General features: G+C 54.1%; 2 protein-coding genes across 2 annotated transcripts; both read right to left on the reverse strand.

The window, feature by feature from the left end:
* Positions 1–1,664: 1,664 nt before the first annotated feature.
* CYP26A1 (cytochrome P450 family 26 subfamily A member 1) lies at positions 1,665–5,469 on the reverse strand. Its single transcript, XM_090279247.1, has 7 exons — positions 5,016–5,469; positions 4,613–4,837; positions 4,079–4,369; positions 3,832–3,990; positions 3,201–3,335; positions 2,470–2,622; positions 1,665–2,210 (listed from the first exon to the last, which is right to left on the reverse strand). Exons 1-7 carry the CDS (start codon positions 5,202–5,204, stop codon positions 1,869–1,871), a joined length of 1,494 nt encoding a protein of 497 aa, XP_090135373.1. The 5' UTR covers positions 5,205–5,469; the 3' UTR covers positions 1,665–1,868.
* Positions 5,470–10,007: 4,538 nt separating this feature from the next.
* Positions 10,008–17,679, reverse strand: CYP26C1 (cytochrome P450 family 26 subfamily C member 1). Its single transcript, XM_090279246.1, has 6 exons — positions 17,476–17,679; positions 16,739–16,963; positions 16,010–16,285; positions 14,508–14,663; positions 12,343–12,672; positions 10,008–10,385 (listed from the first exon to the last, which is right to left on the reverse strand). Exons 1-6 carry the CDS (start codon positions 17,677–17,679, stop codon positions 10,008–10,010), a joined length of 1,569 nt encoding a protein of 522 aa, XP_090135372.1.
* Positions 17,680–18,365: the final 686 nt, after the last annotated feature.

Raw genomic sequence — 18,365 nt, forward strand, 5'->3', positions numbered from 1 at the left:
CCGAACACTCCCGCCCCAGACAGACGTGACCCGGGCCCACTTTGCATACGGCAGCCGCAGGCATTGATTCTGCCTCACACTCTAAACCGCCTTTACTCAGCACTAAGCACATTAACAAAGATTAGACTTTTAACGTATTTTTGAGGTAAATTCTGCACTACTCCATAATCAATGAGAATCGAGCTTAATGTAGCCTTGGGAAATGCAAGCCAGAGCACTTTCTTCAAAGCTCTCCAGATAAAAAAATAAATTTAGATTTAAAAAATTGAATTACATGCTAAAATGGCTCAAATTTTCTTTCTACTCATCGCTCAGAGAGACACGCGGTCAGGAGCCACCAAAAACGTCTTGAAAGGCTGTTTCCTGGCAAATGAGAAGTATTGAAATCCTTAAAAACTGACCTTGAATAAATCATGTGAAATAATGTCCTCAGGCCAGTGTGCTCCTGGCTGGAATGATCTAGGGTGACTGTTAACAGGGGAAAGGTCGTCTCTCCACACCACAGCACACAAAAGCCTGGGCTGAAGCTAAATAAGCCTTTAATTTCTCGTTAAAAAAAAACTATTATAAGGTTATTATAGGAATTATAAGTTGTTATATAAACAGTCCTTAAAAATCAAAGGATTCCAACAAGAAGTACAATCTAAGTTCTACCTAAAAAAACTCATGTCAGGTAGAACATGTAAACCCTAATTGTAGACAGACCCTTTTCAAACACCTATTTAGACCACCCAGTTTCTGCAGTATTGCCAAATTCTAAAATTGTAATGAAAATTTTAAAGTCCAAAACCTACAAGCCATCAGAGGTTCAGTAAGCAGATTGTGCCATTTCAAAACTGAAAATGTGCTTGCATAAGCAAGTCACCGGGGCTAACCTTTCTGGATGGAGTCTGGCCTTCAGCTCAGAACATGGCTATGCCAGGGTCAGAAATGTGACAAAACTGTGCTTTCAAGGAGGTTAGCCAAGGTTCATAGGGTCATGACTGGGCCATTTTATCAGTCACGTCAGGCTCACACCCTATTGCCCAGCATAGATAAAAACTTTTATCTGTCAGTTTGCTAAATCTACTCCTCCTGCCTTATTTTCAAAAGAGAAAACCTGGACTCACTTATCTAAATCAGAGACTGGCCTTTCCCAATACTGTTTTCACGGCAACTTCTGAGGAAGGGAAACACACCGGTGATTTTGGGTCTCACTTTAGTCAATAACTGTCCATTACTGGAGTAACTGGCTTTGTCTTACCTAAAACTTGACTTCAGAAAAACAGTTCTGGTGATGTGTGACAACAAGGGTATGCTTATTAAACATAATAAGTTTATGGCTGAAGGTGTTATATTAGAATGTGATTGTTCTAAAAGTGTTACCTTTCGAAGTCATCTTTTCCTAAAGTAAAATCCCCCAAAATCTAAAATTAACTTTGATATATTTTTCCATACAGGGGATCTAAATTGCCATAGAAAATTTTATAGTTACCTTTGGACTAATACACACATCCACATGTATGTTTTCTAATAACTGTTAAGAAAAACAGCTAAAGTTTCTTCCTCACTGAAAATAGATATGTACAGATGACAAAGCCATGTATGTAGACATTTAGAAACCTGGTTAAATATAATAAGTACAAATATTACACCAGTGAGTTTTCTTGCACAGAATTCTTAAATACATGACAAGCACCTTCAAATTTACTTTATTTGGAAACTATACTAAATTCATTATTTTAATATTTAAAGACTGTGGTACCATAGTAGACACATAAATATTATAATATACATTTAGAAATTAAATATAATAAAATCAACATGACACTATGTAAAAACTCATAGGTACATTTCCCATAAGTCTGAGGTCTAGGCATTCATGCCCATCAGATTTCTCCCTGGAAACGGGTGAACCTTGCAGGCAGATCGTCCACAGGGTGCACAGTGGGACTGGTTTTCATTGTAGGAGGTCCATTTAGAAGCCTCCAGTCACAATGCCTGGCCAGCTCCACTGTAAATATTTTGAGAAGAATTTTTGCAAACTCTTTCCCTACACAGCTCCTCAGGCCTCCTCCAAAAGGAATGAAGCTAAACCTGGATGCATCCTCGGGGTGTGGCAGCAGAAACCGGTCAGGATTAAATTCTTCCTTGTTGGTGAAGATGTCAGCCACATCATGAGTATCACAGATGCTGTAGATAACATTCCAGCCTTTCGGAATCTGGTATCCCTGCAAAAGATTATGTAAAGTCCCGAGGGCTGAGAAACTGGAATCTAGCTTTCAACAACAAAAAGCTACCACTGATATCTTTGAAGGAGTTATGAGTTAAAAGAAAGGGTAGGAGGGAGAGACAGACAGACAATCAGGCTGCTGAAATATGGAGCAGGACACTGTTATCAAAAGCATTAAAGAATTTAAGCCAATGAACAGGAAAGCAAGGGGAGATTTAAAACAACCACAAAATGGGAGGGGAGAACTTTTAACTTACATTTAATTCAAAAGTCCTAAGGGCAACCCGAAACCCTCCTGGAACTGGGGGGTTCAGCCGAAGGGTCTCTTTAATAACACACCCAATGTATTTAAGCTGTTCCAAAGTTTCCATGTCCAACTTGTTGTCTTGATTGCTCTTGCAAAGTAAACCCTATCAAAACAGTCATACAGAGGTGAACGGTTATTTTGTGCTCCAATAAAATCAGTCCAGCAGACGTAAACAGGGCTTAAGTGGCGACAAGACCCAAAGGGCCCCATGAGGGAAAAGAGGGAGGGGGAAATCAGTGAGCAGCTACTGACCATTTGCCTCCACTCCTTGGCCCAAATCCACTCTCTTATTTACCGTTTCAAGAGAATGCTGCTCACCAGTTAGAACCACTAAGCTTCTTCCCCACCCCCATCACCACCACCTGCTGCCACCCATCTAGAGGTCCCTATCCATGCCCTTGAACATACAACTCTGAGAAAATGGAACCTATCTGAAAATCTGCAAGATTCTGCAAAAGGTGGAGATAGGGTAGGGATACAAGGTCAAACCCTGCCTGAGTGGGATCATAGCTCAAGATTCCTCCCTTTTTATTCACAAAGGAAGTTCACTTTCCCCACTGGTCCACCCACCCCTGGGCCCTGCCCATTAAAATACTCAGTGAAGGCAGGACACTTACTGGGAACTTAGCTAGGAAGCAGAGGAATTTCTTAAAGTAATAGGGAACCCCCAGAATCCCCTACCTTACTTTTCAGCTCCTCTCGCACTTTCTGGAGAATGTGAGGGTACAGCCCCAGGTAAGTGATCAGAGACGTCGCTGCACTGGCAGTAGTTTCATGTCCTCCAAAGAGGAGTTCGGTTGATGACTGCTTTAGTACCTGAAAGTGGAATAAGATGAACGTTTTTACGAGTCTGCATGTAATCTCACAGAGGGATTCATTACTCACAACCCAACTGAGGGTTCTGGAGGGAAGAGGAGAAGGACCAAGTTTTGCTGATAAAGTCAAAGAAAGTAATATTTTTTAAAGCAGAATGTAACATCAATTCAGCTGCAGCGGGAAGGCCAGAAAAATCCCACTCTACAGGGAACTCTTGAATTGAAGCCTTAGTTATATTAAAAGTGCCCATGATTTCTTATCGACATTTTGCAAATTCCAACTTTCCCTTCAACACCTGGAAAGGCTAGGGGACGCTCCCTGATCCACTGCAGTCTCTTCCACAGCTCTCCTCCCTGTGTCTCAACTCTGCCCATGCCCCATCGCGGGGCGTCTGTGCAGGCTGCCCACTCCTGGAAGCTGGGCTCCAGGCCAGTGCTTTGGGGATCCCAGGAATCTCATTTGGAAAACCAGTGCCCCTTCTGAAGCTGCCACTCACCTGCATATCCAGCCTCTCTCCCCTCTCCCACGAGTGCTCAATCAACAGCTGCAGCGCATCTTTGTAGCCTCCGCCCGCCTCGGCCGCCCGCAGCCGGCAGATCTTGGCGCGAATGTTCTCCTCGATGCGCGCGTGGATAAGGTTCCGTGCTTTCACGCCCTGAGTGCAGAAAGCGCACCGCGATGAGCAGAAGCCGGGCACCCGTGCCCCCGAGCCCCTAGCTCCGCACCCTGCTTGCCGCCATTACCCGGTACAGCCCGCTGAAGGGCACATCGATGGGCAACGAGAAGAGATTGCGGGTCATTTCCTCGAAGGCCTCCACCAGCTGCTGCTCCGCGTCCCCGCCGTTCGCCAGACGAGGCTCGCAGCCCAGCAGGATGCGCATGGCGATGCGGAACATCAGGCGCTTCACCTGGGGGTATACCAGGAGGCCCCGCTCGCCGCAGCTCAGCCACTGCTCCAAGCAGTGTTCCACTTCTTCAGCGATCACCGGCACGTAGCACTGGAGCGCCTCGCGGCTGAAGGCCTGCATAATAACCTGAGCCCCGAGGAGGGGAGAATGTTAAAACCCGGCCCCGCTCCTCTCGTCTTCTGGGGCCCCCTTCCAGACAACCCAGCTCCGCCGGACCCAGGGCACTTTCCTGGCTGGGAAAGCTAAGCTGGGCTGGAGTGTCCTAGCCGACGCCTCCTGCAGCCAGCGCCTGCCCAGCATCACTCTCCGAAAACCCCTCCGGCGAATGGGGTCCCCCTTCGGTCCAGGCGCCTTCACCTCCGCCCTCACCTTCTTTCGCTGCTTGTGCGAGGAGTCGTGTAGGTTGGAAAGGCAGCCGGAGCCCAGGATGGTGCGCACCGACGCGGGCCACTGGACCGACACTAGCCGGTGCTCCCCGAGCAAGATGCGCCGCACGTTGTTGGCGCCCATCACTCTCACCGTGGGCCGCCCGAACAGATGCGTCTTGTAGATGAAGCCGTATTTCCTGCGCTTCATCTGAAGGAACTTCCCTCGCTGCGAAAGGAAAGCGAAGGAGAGAGGCGGGCGTGAGGGGGCGCCGGGGAGCGCCGCGCCTCGGGCTTGCCCAGATCCTAGCTGTAGTCACGTCCTCCCGGGGGCTCCTGCCCCGGCTTCAGTGGAAGCCTGGAGCCGAGTCCAGAGAATCGTCCTGTCCCGCCCCGAGCTCCCTTACCTGTAGTACCATCTGCAATGTTTCCCCAAAGAAGGGGAAGCCCATAGTTCCGGGAGGCAAAGGGAGGGCGCAGCTGCGGTCGCGGCTGCTCACGCAGTACAGGTCCCAGAGTTTGATCGCTGCTAGGAAGAGGAGCAGCGGTAGCACGAAGGTGCAGAGCGCACTGGCCAGCAGCGCCAGGAGACCCATGGCGCGCTGCGACCTCCCGCGCCACCTGCTGCCGCCGCCCGCACTCCTAACACCGTCGCGCGCCCGCTTTATAGGAGGGCCCAGGTTGCTGCCCACGTTACCTTGGTCAGACAAATTAGTTCACCCAAAGTTCATCTTTAATTGCGGATTGGGTCCCTGGCTCCTCCCCCCTCGAGGCGCTGCCCAAAATCTTTAACCGTTTGTTCCGCTCGAGGCAGAGGCGGCTCCCAGGCGGCTTCCCCCGGAGCGTGCCTCCTGGGGCGCGGAGCTAGGAGCAGCCTGACTCCCCATCCAAGGCGTGGTGCTCCGAGGTGGCGACAGGGGCCGACCCGGGCTCCGGAGAGTGGAAACTCCAAGCCCTGGGCTTCCTGGTGGTCTCTGGAATCCATCCCGTCAGGTCCGACTGCGGTCCCAGACCAGAGCTGCTTCCACCGGTTTTCCATTTACAGGCGCCTAGTGGGCTCCCTTTCACCTGCTGGGGAAGGAGAGGAAAGTGCGTTCAGGGATCGTCAAGATGCTTCATCCCACAAGTGGGGGAATTGAGGTCCAGAACGCAGAGTCAAACGAAGGCCTCCTGACTCTTCTGAAGATCCCGCAGAAGAGCCGGGGACCATGACCCACGCGAGACCCGCGGGGAGTCAGGCGTGACCGGAGGAACATGAATCCCAGTTCCCCAACCCCCTCGAGGGGGCTAGCACTCATGAAGTCATGAAAGGTCAACTTAAGGGTACAGGAGAGCCACCAGATCCCTCAGGACTCCAAGGGCAAACCTGTACAAGTCAGCCCCAATCCTGACGCCCCATTGGGGGCATATTCCTCGGCGGCTGGGCGACCAGCGCTCTGCGATCTGGCTACAGCCGCCGGGTTCCCAGGACCCTGGGGCGCGCAGCCCCAGCTAGGCAGAGGGGGAGTAGGAGCCTTAGCCCCGGGCAGAAGGAAGAGTCAGAGATAGAGCAAGGAAAGCCCCGGGGTCTGGATTCCTTATCTTGGCTTCCTCTCTACTTGCATCACCTTGGGCAAGTCACCACACATCCTTGAGTCTGTTGGAAGCGATCATTCCCGACCTGTCTACACCTCGGGGTAGCTGTGAATTTCCAGAAGAGGCCTTTGGTTGTAAAAACTGTTTCCAGCTCAGGGCACACTAGGCTACGGATGCTTACTAGAGTGAACTGGATTTCCGGAGCTAGGTGGGAGCCTTCCTTCGCTCTCCGGCTCCCACCTATCATAAAGCCACCCGGGTGAGTGTGTACGCGGTTCTAAACCCAGGAGTGGTGGTACCCTAACTGGGAAGCGGGGCTGCTGGCCTTTGCCCAACTGCAATCAGCTGCTACTGCAGTCTGTGCTGCCAATGCCGAGAGCTCAGATGCCAGGGCAAGTGCACTTGCGATCCCCGCTTCCCACCTGGCCAAGCCACACCGCCTCGGACCAGGCAGGGTCACACGCTCCCTTGGCTTGGGCGCGTAAACGCACTAGCGGGGCCCAAAACGAGACAGAATAACGTGTGTTTGTTTTAAAACTAAACACCGGTTCTCGCACGAGCCAACCTCACTCTTTGGAAAGCGTCCCATGGAGATGGGAAACCATTTGATCTTGAGAGCTGTTAAATATGTGGCCCTCCCGCGGTGGTCCCCAAAGCCGGCTGGAGTGGAAAATGTCTGCAGAGTCTTAGGGACGGAGCAGCCCCCGCAACTCTCCAAGCCTGGATCACCACAGGGCGTGTTTCGGAGAGTCAGCGTTTCCCCATAACCCTACGCATTTCAGAGGCTCCAGAAAAGGGTTCTTCCCACCGTCATTTCTTCTAATGATCTGGCGACTGTAACTAGTGCCAGCCAGCTTCTGGGCTCCGGCCGGCAGGAGCTGTGGCCAGATGCGCTGGAGGTAATTCTCAGAAATCCCATGCCCTCCCTGTTCTGGACAGTGCCTCGGGCGGGTGAGCGAAGCTGGCGAGCTGGGGCGTGACCTGGGGCCCAGTCCCAATCCTTGGGCCTGACCCGCCTGTGACCCCTGCAGGCCGGACCGTGACATCCCAGTGAACTCTGCAGGGCCACCTCGCCAAGTTCAGCGCGCGCCGGGTCACAAGATGAGCGGGGCCTGCGGGCTGGAAATTGCCACAGGGGAGGGGGTGTTTCTTAATCTATCTGCCCATCGAGACCCGTGGGGGTGTCCGGAGGGGGCCTCCAGAAGAAAAGGATTAAATGGGAGAGTGGAGACCATTAAAGAACATCTTGAAGGGAGAAAAGGGTCAATAAATTACCAGCCCAATGAGGACTTTGATCGAGAAACCTTGCCAATCTGTCTTTGGTGGTGGTGGGCGGGGAGGGGGAGTTGTTTCACTGAAAAACAAAATGTTTCCAAATTGTTTACAAAACAGTCTCCCTGTGGCTCAGGGTTGGGGTGGCGGTAGGGAGTAGTTTTTGCTGGGGGAGGGGAGTAGGGTGAGCTAGGACAGCTAGAGCACCCCTCCTCCTTTTTTTTTCTCCCTGCAATCCCTTCCTCCCATCTCCTGAACATTCAGTCCTGTCTCACGGTTCTATATCTGCTGTTCGTTCTGCTTGGGGAGCCCTTCCCCCAGGTCAGCGCTGTCTGGTTCCTTCGAAAGTCCATTGGCCTCTCCTCAGAGAAGCCTGCCTGGTCCACCTTGCTGAGCATAGCCCCCAGGTACTCAGCATTACGGGTCTATTTGATTTTCTCACCAGCACTTATCACCATTGGACATATTCTTGCTCTTTTGTTTTCTAGTTAATTTATTGTCCACTTTCTTCGTGAGCATATCACATCCAGGAGGGCAAGAACCATGTCTGCCCCTTTCTCGAGGAATCTGGAGTTACTAACAAGGGAGGTCAGGTATTCTGTGAAATTACTGAAAATAATGGATCAATGGGAAATTCAGAGTAAAATTGGAGCTGCCCCCTACAGGGGTTTATAGTTAGTACAGGATCCAGAGCAGGTAAACCAGGTATTTTGGAACCAGCTACACCATCAGGGCTCTGGAGAGCCCCCTCCCCCATATTTCTCTTCTCTCCCCAAATCAGAATCAGCCCGAAAACCTGAAACTCCTGCCATGTCCCCTGCTGGAGCTTCTCAGGCCCCGCTGTTGTCTCTGCAGCCTTGGAGCACCCTGAGGGCAGGCCCCCAGTCCCTTCACTTTTGCTGGCTCTGGCGCTGGTACTGTGGTCAGCAGTGGGTGGCGAATTGCCCTGGATGGGGTTACGGCAGTGTCAGCAGGGCTCGGAAAGGCCCGCTGTGCTCTTGAGCAACTGGCCCCGCTGCTTCCCCCTTTCCTCCTGGCTCAGGGATCCACCTTAAGCATAAGGTCAGGAGGGCACCAGATTCCTTCTGGTTCACTATGGGGTCAGCTGGGGCCTCGGCAGTGGCAGCAACTTTCCTGGCTTGCCCATCATGTCCAGCTGCCCCCACCTGTCTAAAGATGGGTGGCATGTTGAGGCTGTTGGGAATGAAGGCACTGGATGCTCTTAGCTTTGATTTAAACACTGATGGGAACCTCTGTTGGAAAGGTCCAGAGAGTTTTTAAGCCAACCTATGGATCACTATGATAGGACATAAGGGCTGAGTCCTACCTACATGGTGGCCAGAGGCCCAGAAGCTGAAGGGAGAAGAGGTATTAAGTGACGGGGTTAAGGAAAGGACTGGCCGAGAAGTGCAGAGCCCACTGCTGGCTTCTCAGATGGGTCTTTTGACTCAATTTTTCCTCTGTAATAAAGGAGGTGGAGGTAGTGACCCAGAAGGTCCCTGCAGCCAGTTGTCATGGAGATAATTCACAGCCCAACTCCTGGGGCTATCCTACGCTCTGGAGGGAAGTCTGCAGTCTTGAGTCCCAGGCTGCCCTAGGTCCTGCCCCTCTCTAGGTATATGCTGAGATGGGTCTTTCAGAGGAGGAAGGAGGAGGTCTTTCCTGAGTGTCCCCCACTCTCCATTCCATGCCTTTCCATTAGGAAGCAACTAGCTTCCCAACTAAGCCCAACCTCCTTGTTCAACTGCTGCCAGTAAACTATTTCTTGGCCTTCCTGTTTTTGTACAAATATCCCAGACCTCTCTTGAGTATGTCTCAACCGCCTGCGAAAATAATCCAGACTTAGAGAATAAGTGTGCCTATTCTCCTATAAATGGGAAGATTAAAGGAGTTCTTGAAAAAGGAATTTTTCTATTAAGAAGTCGCCAACAGAATCCGGTGATGTTGAGCTGTTTAGAGCCCTGGAAACGCCCATAATTCTGAGTTTCCGCGCAGACCCGAAGAGTGGTCGTGGCGCACTCTGTGGAGGCCGGCTGCCTGAGGGCCTTCCGCTGGGTGCCTTCTCAGTGTGTCTTCCTATGGCCCAAAGCCAGCGATGTGCTGGCATTCCCGCTTCCGCATAAGTGTTGCAACCCTGGCCGTGCGTGCAGAGTCTCTGGCATGGTCCACAAGGCGCAACATACCTAGCAGCCTCTCAATCCAATCCCCCAGATTTGGGGCAGAAAGGCGAGGCTAAGTAGCTCCATTGGAAATCCGTTCCTTCTATAGCTGCCTTGGGATGCCGGGAAGGGCTTAAGAAGCTTGGCCAACGGCTTTTCCTTCCTAAGGACGCAGAGTGCGCAAGAGGCACCTTCTCTCTGGCCTGGGCGCTTCTCTGGTTCTGTGGCGGTGTCTCGCGGTCCCGCTCTATCAGAGTCCGGCACAAGGCACATTCGTTGACCGTTTGTTAAACGAGTAAGCGAGGGCACGACTTGGCACTGGAGAAGCGCAGCTGGGTGGTGTTGTGACTGCGCCAATGCCACTGACCAAGTCACGTCCCGCAGTGCAGCGGGTCAGAGGTGTAGCCCATCTCGTGATGCCGAAGGCACGAGCAGGTGGAAAAAGAGTCGCAGCCCGTCCACTGGGTGCACTATCGGCACGGTCTGCATGGTGGGGAAGGCAGGCGTGGCTAGTTCCCAGCGCGCTGTGCGCACTAGCTCCACTGCGAGCAGTTGAAGCACTGCCTGCGCTAGCTCCTGGCCGAGACAGCTGCGCGCACCTCCTCCGAACGGGATATAATGGAAGCGGCTGGAGGCGCCCCGCGCATCCTCGCCAGAGGTGCGGAAGCGCTCGGGATCAAAGCCCTCGGGCGGGCTGCGGTATACCGCGGCCATCTCGTGCGTGTCCCGGATGCTATACATCACGCTCCAGCCCTTGGGGATCTGGTAGCCCTGCGGAGAGGTGAGGAGATCTGCCTGATCGCGAGGCACTTGGGAACCGGGCCTGAACCGACCCTCCTCCACCCTGGGTGGATCACACAGAATTCTGAAAACTAGCAGGAATTTGCGTCTAATCTGGAAGAGTAGTCATTCGGCATTCCAATCACAGTTACTTCTCTGGTGAGCTGTGTGACCTTGGGCTAGCTACTCAATCTCTCTGAGCCCTCAGTTTCTTAATTGTAAAATAAGAACAAAAATGCCCTTTTGATGTGAGAATACAGGTCTGGCATGTATGTTAGTGGTCAGTGAATGTGATGTTTTTATTTATGTTTCAACGTTTTGTTTTTGTCTTTCTTTTTTCTTCTGACATTAGAGCAGGACCTAAATTCTAGTTTTGCATCTACCAGCTGTCTGGGTTGAAACAACGCAAATGACAGAGACCCCCATTTCTCTGTGGTCAGCTCAATTATAAAGTTCTTCTTTGTACTGAACTGAAAACTGCCTCTCTGTCCTTCCTGTACATCAGCTGTACAATAATGGTGCTCAGGTCTGGTAGTGGCACTTTAAGGAGGTGAACATGAGAATTAAACTGGGGAGTCCTTAAAATGTTGGGAAGCAGCTTTCATATTCCCTTTGCATACCTCCAGCTTTTTGAACTATTTCACTTTATCATGTGTCTTCTTACCCTCTTCCTGTCCTGCTTCCCTTGCCTGAACAGGTTCCACAGTGTCTTTGAGAGCCGGGATCTTAGAATCACAGAGGAGCTGGGGCTCAGTTTTCCCATCTGTAAACAGGATGGCTAAGACCCCTGAGCACTACTCACCCTGGTGAACCTGTGCTCCTCCCCCAGTTTCCCTGTGGTCTTGAAGAGCATGCTAGCATCTGCAGAATGAAGTCTGAATGCCAAGATGCAACATCCAATACGCTTCTGAACACAGAGGCTGTCCCCTCTCTGTGGTGTGATGTCCTCACCCTAATCCTTTACTGCTCCAGCTCAGATCCCAACCCCCAAAATGTTATGGTGTAATCCAGGACTACAGGATCACTCCACACCACGTTTGGGGAAAGCTGTAGGCCCTGGCCCCTTTTCTCTCCATGATGAGGTCCTCCAGGGCAGAATCCCAGTCCTCACGGTGCCCTGGAACCCTGGTATGCAACGCACCGATGTTTGCTGTTCTATGTAAGGGTCTGGGAAGGAGGTGCCTGTCTTGCCTGGAGCCTCCCAGGAAGCGAGCTGGGGGACGAGGGGACTGCAGCGACAGCCATTCAGGCAAACACCTTTGCCACGTGAGGGCTCCACTCCCAGATTCTGCCGTTGTGTAGCACAGCCCAGTGCCACCTGGAGCGTCAGAGCTGGAAGGGATGAGGGCAGCTTCCTCCCACAGAGTAAACGGAAGCCCTCAGTGAGGTGGGACTTGCCCAAGGTCTTACGGAGACCGAGCCAGGGCTTAGACCTTAAACTTCTTGCCCTTCCCAAGCCAGCCTGACCAGACCATTACTAGATTCTAACTGTATTTTCATTGTCCCGTTCTTCTGGAATCCTTAGCGGAGACCCTGGACAGATAACAATGATCGGTTCCTTGATCTTGTGAAGGAGTCAGAGGGGAGGGGTACGGGACATTCAAGGGAGCTTTTTGTACCCCACCCTTGACTCACTGGCTAAGAGGGGGGTGCCGCGCAGAGAAAAGTTTAATTTATTCTCAAACTTGGCTCTAATGGAGTTGACCGACCTCCACAGCTGCCAAAAGCATCAGTATATGGGGTCCCTAACCTTGTCGGCTCACCAGGCGCTAGGCTTGCGTCCCCCCAACCATGGAGCTGGGGAAATAGCACACGGCTCAGCCCATTTTACAGGCGGGAAAGTGGAGGCTCTGAGAGGGAAAGAGAAGACTTGGCAGTCTTAATTCCCCCTCCCCCCAGGCCCGCAGCAGGCTGCCCCGAGGCAGGGGGCGGGGTGCGGCGCACTTACATCGAGCTCGAAGGTGCGCAGCGCTGTGCGGTAGCCCCCGGACACTGGCGGCAGGAGGCGCAGCACCTCCTTGACCACGCAGTCGACGTAGCGCAGAGCGCCCAGCGCCGCGAGGCTGAGGTCAGGCTCGCAGCTGCAGTCGGGCCAGGGCCCCATGCCATCCCCCGCGGTCCCCGGCCCGCAGCTGCACGCGCGCCCCAGCCCCTGCGCCGCTAGCTCCTGACGGATCTTGGCGATGGCCGCCGGGTGCTGCAGTAGCAGCATGACGAGGGATGTACTGGCACTGGCGGTGGTGAAGAAGGCGGCGAAGAGGAGCTCCACAGCCGACTCCTGCAAGACAGCCGGGCGCCACTGAGTCTCCGTCAGCGGGGCTCTGGCTTCCTGGCCGAGATGTAAAGGGCCCAAATGGGCCGTTCGTTGCACAAAGGCCAGAGAGCCCGGGAGGTGCCACTGTGGCGGATACATGCGAGGGTCCCAGAGTCCATTGAATCCCGTCTGTCACTTGGACAAGCCACAAGAGTCACGGGCAAAACCGGCATCTATCCACTTGCCTTGGGAGGGTTCCCAGAGATAATGCTAGGAAGTTACTCTGTGTGCTATTCTTAGTGCTTTAAGTATATTCACTCCATTCTTACCCGGCCCTGTGAGGCACAATTATTGCCCTCGTTTTGCAGGGTTGGAAATGTCCCTGCAGCCAGTGGTCCCAGCAGTCGGGCTCGGAGCCTGGTGCTCTTAACCGCGTGGTGGTGCTGTTTGGAACCGCAGCTGGGGCTCCTGATAGACTGCGGTGGAACTGAGGAAGAGGAGCCTGCAGCTGCAGCCGCAGCCTTGCACCAACGCAGGCATCGCGGTTTCTTCTTTCCGCTTAGTGGCGTGGTCCCAGTGAGTGACTAAATCTCTTCCTGGTCTACACTGCCCAGGAAAAACAGGGGAGGGGCCTGGTGGTTTCATTTTCCAGGCCCTAGCTCTCGCTGCTTGCCTCTGCCTCCCCGACTCCCTGTCTTCCTACGTGGCAGCAACCACAGTGTGTTTATACACTGATTTGTGTGATCATAAGATGAAAGTGTACTCCACCCCTCTGGCACCTTAAGGAGAAGCGCTGTGTTTTGATCGTTCCTAAATCCCCAGTCCCAGCATAGAGCCTGACACCGACTAGGTACATAATATTTGTGGAATGAATGGCCCGGTCCAAGGCTGTCTGTTCCGAACAAGATGCGGAGCCAGGACAGAGACCTTGAAGCCAGCCCTAACCTCTCTGAAAGGCCTAGCCTACTTGACCTACCCTGAACACCAGGCCAGAACAGAAGATTCCCAGCAGCAAGTCTCTTCCTGAAAACTGCAACAGCCCCTTCCTATCCCTGTCATGGCAGTGGGACTGTCCACTCCTTTCCACAGCACTCCCTTCACTGCCCAGAACTGTTCCTTCTCTAGTGCTCTCCCCAGACTCCGGAGCCCACTGCTCACCTGTTTCAAACCCCCTGACTCTTTCAGACTTCACAATTACCTAGGAGTCAGGGTAGATTATTAACCCCATTCTCAGAGGAGCTAAGGCTGAGCCCCACACCTTGAGGCTGGTGGAAAGGGGAAATTGAGGCCTAAAGAAGAGATGGGAATTGCTTTCAGAAGGGCTGAGGTGTTTCCATTTCTTTCTCCCACTCCCCAACCTCTCCACCCTTCTCCAGGTTGTCAAGCAGGTCCTGGGGGCCAGTCCAAAGCTTTCTGGACCTCCACTGCATGCCATGCATGCATGGGGAGCAGTTCCAGTTCTTTGGGAGATGCCACAGTGGACAGACAGGTAGAAGTACCAGGTGCCAAGGTGCCTCACTGGAGGAGAGCCTCCAGGAAGATGTGGAGTTTGACCCTGAGCCCTTAGGATTTGTAGAGAAAAGGAGTGAAGAGGGCTTCATAGTGGGGGGCAGGGGGAGGACAGCAGAAGCAAAGGCATAGAGTGACAGAGAAGGGGGAGGAGGAGTGGTGCTGTTTGTGGCCAGAAGGGCCTAGTATTCAAGCCTTCAAGGCTCCTACCGCGAGTGGGTGTGGCTGAGCCATGATTGGAAGCCTAGTCTTTTTTTCCTCCTCATCCTGAGGAGTGACTAAGGCTTAAAGTGGGCTATAACCCTGTTTGGAATGCAAGAGGGGAGAAGGAGAGACCTCCTGCCACTTACCTTCAGTTCCTGCACTGAGAGCTCGTGGCCCATCTCCCTAGTGCTGTGGATAATCATGGCCAGGGCATCACCTGGCTCCCCAGTCAGGTCTTCATGAAGCTTCTCTGTAATGGCCTCCTCCAGGCGCCTATGTAGCTGATCCCTTGCCCGGATGCCCTGATGCACAGGGAGAGAAGAGCGATGGGGCACGAAAGCTAAGGGGACCTGGCCTGGGCTCCTATCCCTTATCCCCCAAATCTTCTGGCTCTGCTGAGTTCCTGGTATTAGCAGTTTCCCAGCTTAGCTCCATGCCTGGCACATAGAAGGGGTTTAATAAATGCCCAGGGATTTTTCCACTTTCCTGACACTTAATTCTCATTTGATTATCACAAGCCCCTTGGAGGCAGGCAAACAGTTCCTTCGGTCCTTAGGGTAAGGATGCTGAGGCCCAGAGAGGTCAAGCAATTGCCCAGAGTCAAAGCCATCCGTGCCCATGCCTAGCACAACGTTGTGGGGGTGGAGTCAACCCAATGCCTTTCCCTTACACTGGGCTCAGGCAGGGACAGTAGGCACCAGTGCAGAGAGCAAGGGACATCTTGATGCTCCCAGAAAGCTCTGGCTGTTCTGGATATTCTAAGCATTAGCCTCTGTAAGGGGGTAGGCGAGACGGTCAGGATGCCCCTCCAGAGTTCAGGGAGCAAGTGCAGCAAAAGCCTTTGAGGGCCTGAGTTTTGTAGTCAGAGTAGATAGGGGTTCAAATTCTAACTCTGCCCCTCTACTAAGCTGTGTGATCTTGGGTGAGTTATTTAACTTGTCTGAACTTCAGTTTCTTCATCAACAACATGAGAATAACACTTTGCAGGTTGAGAGGATTAAATCAGGAAATGTATCCAAGCCCGTGTAATGCCCCTTTATACATAACAATTATTTTTGTCCAGGTGACTGAAAACCACTGCATTAGCAAAGGGAGAAGCCCCAGCTCAGAGAGAAAGGAAAGGCAGGATGGGTTTCCTTAGCTGCTCCCCGGGCCTCGCCCTTTGCTCTTAAGTCTGAAGAGGCCACGGTTCTCTTATCCGGAAACTAGCAGGCCGGGGCCCCGGGCGGGGAGCCGGCACCCCCCGTCTCCAACCCAGGCTGGCGCCGGGCTGGGCTGGGGGCGTGTCTGCAGCCCTAAAGCTCCCATCCGTTCTGCAGCCGTCGGAGTTTCCAATGGGGCATTGGAGGCCCGGCCAGGAGGCGCCGCTCTGGGGAGGGGCTGGGCCGACTGGCCGGGCGCCTGCCACGGAGTATCCAGAGAGGCCCGGGGCTGCTGGGGCCGCAGCACGACCCGTCTTGCTCAGAAAGGGTGTGTGGTCCGCCCCGAGTCACACAGCAAATCAGGGCAGAGGGCACTCACCAGCACCCACCGCCACACCACGCCGCCTCCCCTCCTTGGGCTGTGCCTCTGTCCCTCAGCAGACATGACGCCTGGGGCACACCAAGGGAGTCGCAAGAGGAAGGTCGGGGGGCTGAGGTGGCAGTACCTTGCGCAGGCCACTGAAAGGCACGTCCAGGGGCAGCGAGAAGAGGTTCTCCACAAACTGCTCGAAGGTTTGGGAGAGCTCCGCGCATTGCTCCTCGTTCAGCCGTAGCCCCAGTAGGATGCGCGCGGCCATCCGGAAGGTGAGGGCTTTGGCAGCCTCATAGACCTTGACCGGCTGGCTGGCTGCGCACCAGGTGCGCACCTCACGCCGCAGCGCCCCCTGTAGGCGGGGCACGTAGCGCTCCAGCGCCGCTCGGCTGAACACTTGTGCCAGAATCTGTAGGGAGTGTGAGGGGTGAGACTCGGCCGCGGTCCGACCTCCTCTGCTCAGTAATTCCAGAGGAGCCAATTTTGAGCCTTTCTTCCTTTTCGCAGCGGCCCGGACCTACATGTGATGGCTTTGCTCTCTCCATTCCCTCTCGTTCTTTTCTGATGTACACCCTCCCACCAATCTAGGCTCCGGCTGCCTCCTCCTCCAAGAAATCGTCCCTAACCACTCTCCAAGTCTGTTTCTAGTGCTTCTGGTATCAGAGTTACAGAAGGTCCAATCCTGGCCTTAAAACCTAAGTCGGAGAAGGTAAGAGACTGGCCCAAGGCCACCTCCTTGTTAGCCAGGTATCCCCGCCAGATTCATACTGTACCCCTAACATAGTCCTGGCCTAGCCTACAGCAGGTGCCCGAGAACCGCGGGTCTGACATCCTGATGGCTCCTTCTCTGGTTTTGGCTCACCTTGCGCCGCTGCCGGTGTGGCTCACCAACGGCGCCGAGCAGTGTGTGTGAGCCCAGTAGGATGTGCGCGCTCTGTGGCCACTGGCTGCGCACAAGACGGTGTTCGCCTAGCAGGATTGTGCGCACATTCTCGGCGCCGCTCACGCGGATCACCGGCCTGCCAAGCAGGTGCGTCTTGAACACTGTCCCGTAGCGCTCCCGGCGGGAGCTGTGGAAACGCGAGCCCTGCGCAAGGCGCAGTGAAGAGGGCTGGGGCCGCTGGGTATCTGGCCCAGGCCTCCCAACAGTCCCTGGATGACAACCCCCAGCTCCAGGCTGGAGTGTTACTCGTTACAGAAGTCTCAAATGGGGCCTTGCAACTACCCTATAGGAATGTAGATGCCCATGTTCCCATTGGTGAAAGGAGCCGAGAAAGGCTCATAATGGGGATGTGAGTGACGGCTCATGGCTGAGACGCCCCCTGACTCTTTATTTTATGCATGCTCCTCATACGCCTTCCTAGAACCCTTCTGTTCACTCCCGTGTTGTGCTGGGATGCGTTTAAGTAGCGCTGGGGAGAACTGCTGTGACAGACGGTCCTTTCGAGGCAGCAGCTGGGTGAAGACGAGGGCAGTGTATGCTCCATGGGCAACGGAAAGAGACTGGCTACGAACCCTGGGAGCACTAAGAGGGATGAGGGTCCAGTGGGAGCCAGGGTAGAAGGGGCCATATTAGGGTGAGAACGACCGACTGCTCACCTGAACTAACCAGTGCAGCGTTTCGCCGAAGAAGGGCCAGCCCATAGAGCCCTTGGGCAGGGGCAGGGAGGAGGCCCGGTCCCGGCTCAGTGTCCAGCGGAGGGTCCAGAGGTGCTGGGCCAGGCTGAGCAGCAGGCCAGCGCACAGGAGAGCGGTGCCTGCCGCCCCCAGCACAGACAGGCAGCTCAGTCCGCAGGGGAACATGGTGAGCCTGAAGGGGTCCAGGCCGCTCACAGCGCAGGGGCGAAAGAGCCGGGGAACGGAAAACACGCCGTGCTCACCCGGTCTGTCCGGGAAGATCCTGGGGCTTGGGAGCCAAGACCCACAGTTGTAACCTCGGACAAGGACTTGGCTCTTAAAGCAGACTGACAGTGTTGAAGAGCGCAGTGGCCTCGCGCCCTTCGGGTCCGTGCGTTCCTCAAGGCCCGCGCGATGCACGCTTAGGACTTTTACTCTCAGGGTGCAGAACGCTTCAGGACCCTCATGCGGGGCGTCCACGGGCGCCTCCCACCTCCTCCCGGGGCCAGCCTTCCTTTGGTAGAAGCAGCAAGGGCGGGCGGCCAAAGAGAAGAGCAACTTACCAGTGTTACCAACCTGCGCTTCGATCACCGGGGCTGCAGACCCCCGCCCCACCTCTCTCTCTCCCCCAGTCTGTTAACCCTTCTCGGCCCACCCTGGACACATTATATAGACACGGGCTCCCTCCCAACGGATGGATCCTGATTCACACGACATGACGTGTCCATGCATATTTAAAGAGCTCTACGCAGAGTAACGATTGGAGGCGGTGGGCAGCGGCGTGCTCACCGAGGGGCTAGGAGCAGGGCGTGGCAGCCGCGGTGGCACTGCAGCAGGGCTGGGGGCCGAGCCCCACGCAGACCGCCGGGCGG

The sequence above is a fragment of the Furipterus horrens genome, unplaced genomic scaffold (genome assembly GCF_987537825.1).
Source record: "Furipterus horrens unplaced genomic scaffold, mFurHor1.1.pri manual_scaffold_5, whole genome shotgun sequence".
Taxonomy (NCBI): Eukaryota; Metazoa; Chordata; class Mammalia; order Chiroptera; family Furipteridae; genus Furipterus; species Furipterus horrens.

What these genes read in the sequence shown, in the direction of transcription:
- CYP26A1 (XM_090279247.1), bottom strand. Translation starts at nt 5,204, where the DNA reads ATGGGTCTCCTGGCGCTGCTGGCCAGTGCGCTCTGCACCTTCGTGCTA. An exon ending in GAGAGAGGCTGGATATGCAG is followed by an intron (nt 3,336 to 3,831) that starts GTGAGTGGCAGC and finishes TTCCACTTTCAG; the next exon opens with GTACTAAAGCAGTCATCAAC. An exon ending in TTAGGACTTTTGAATTAAAT is followed by an intron (nt 2,211 to 2,469) that starts GTAAGTTAAAAG and finishes AATCTTTTGCAG; the next exon opens with GGATACCAGATTCCGAAAGG.
- CYP26C1 (XM_090279246.1), bottom strand. Translation starts at nt 17,679, where the DNA reads ATGTTCCCCTGCGGACTGAGCTGCCTGTCTGTGCTGGGGGCGGCAGGC. An exon ending in CGCTGCACTGGTTAGTTCAG is followed by an intron (nt 16,964 to 17,475) that starts GTGAGCAGTCGG and finishes CGCCTTGCGCAG; the next exon opens with GGCTCGCGTTTCCACAGCTC. An exon ending in CTTTCAGTGGCCTGCGCAAG is followed by an intron (nt 14,664 to 16,009) that starts GTACTGCCACCT and finishes CCTGTGCATCAG; the next exon opens with GGCATCCGGGCAAGGGATCA.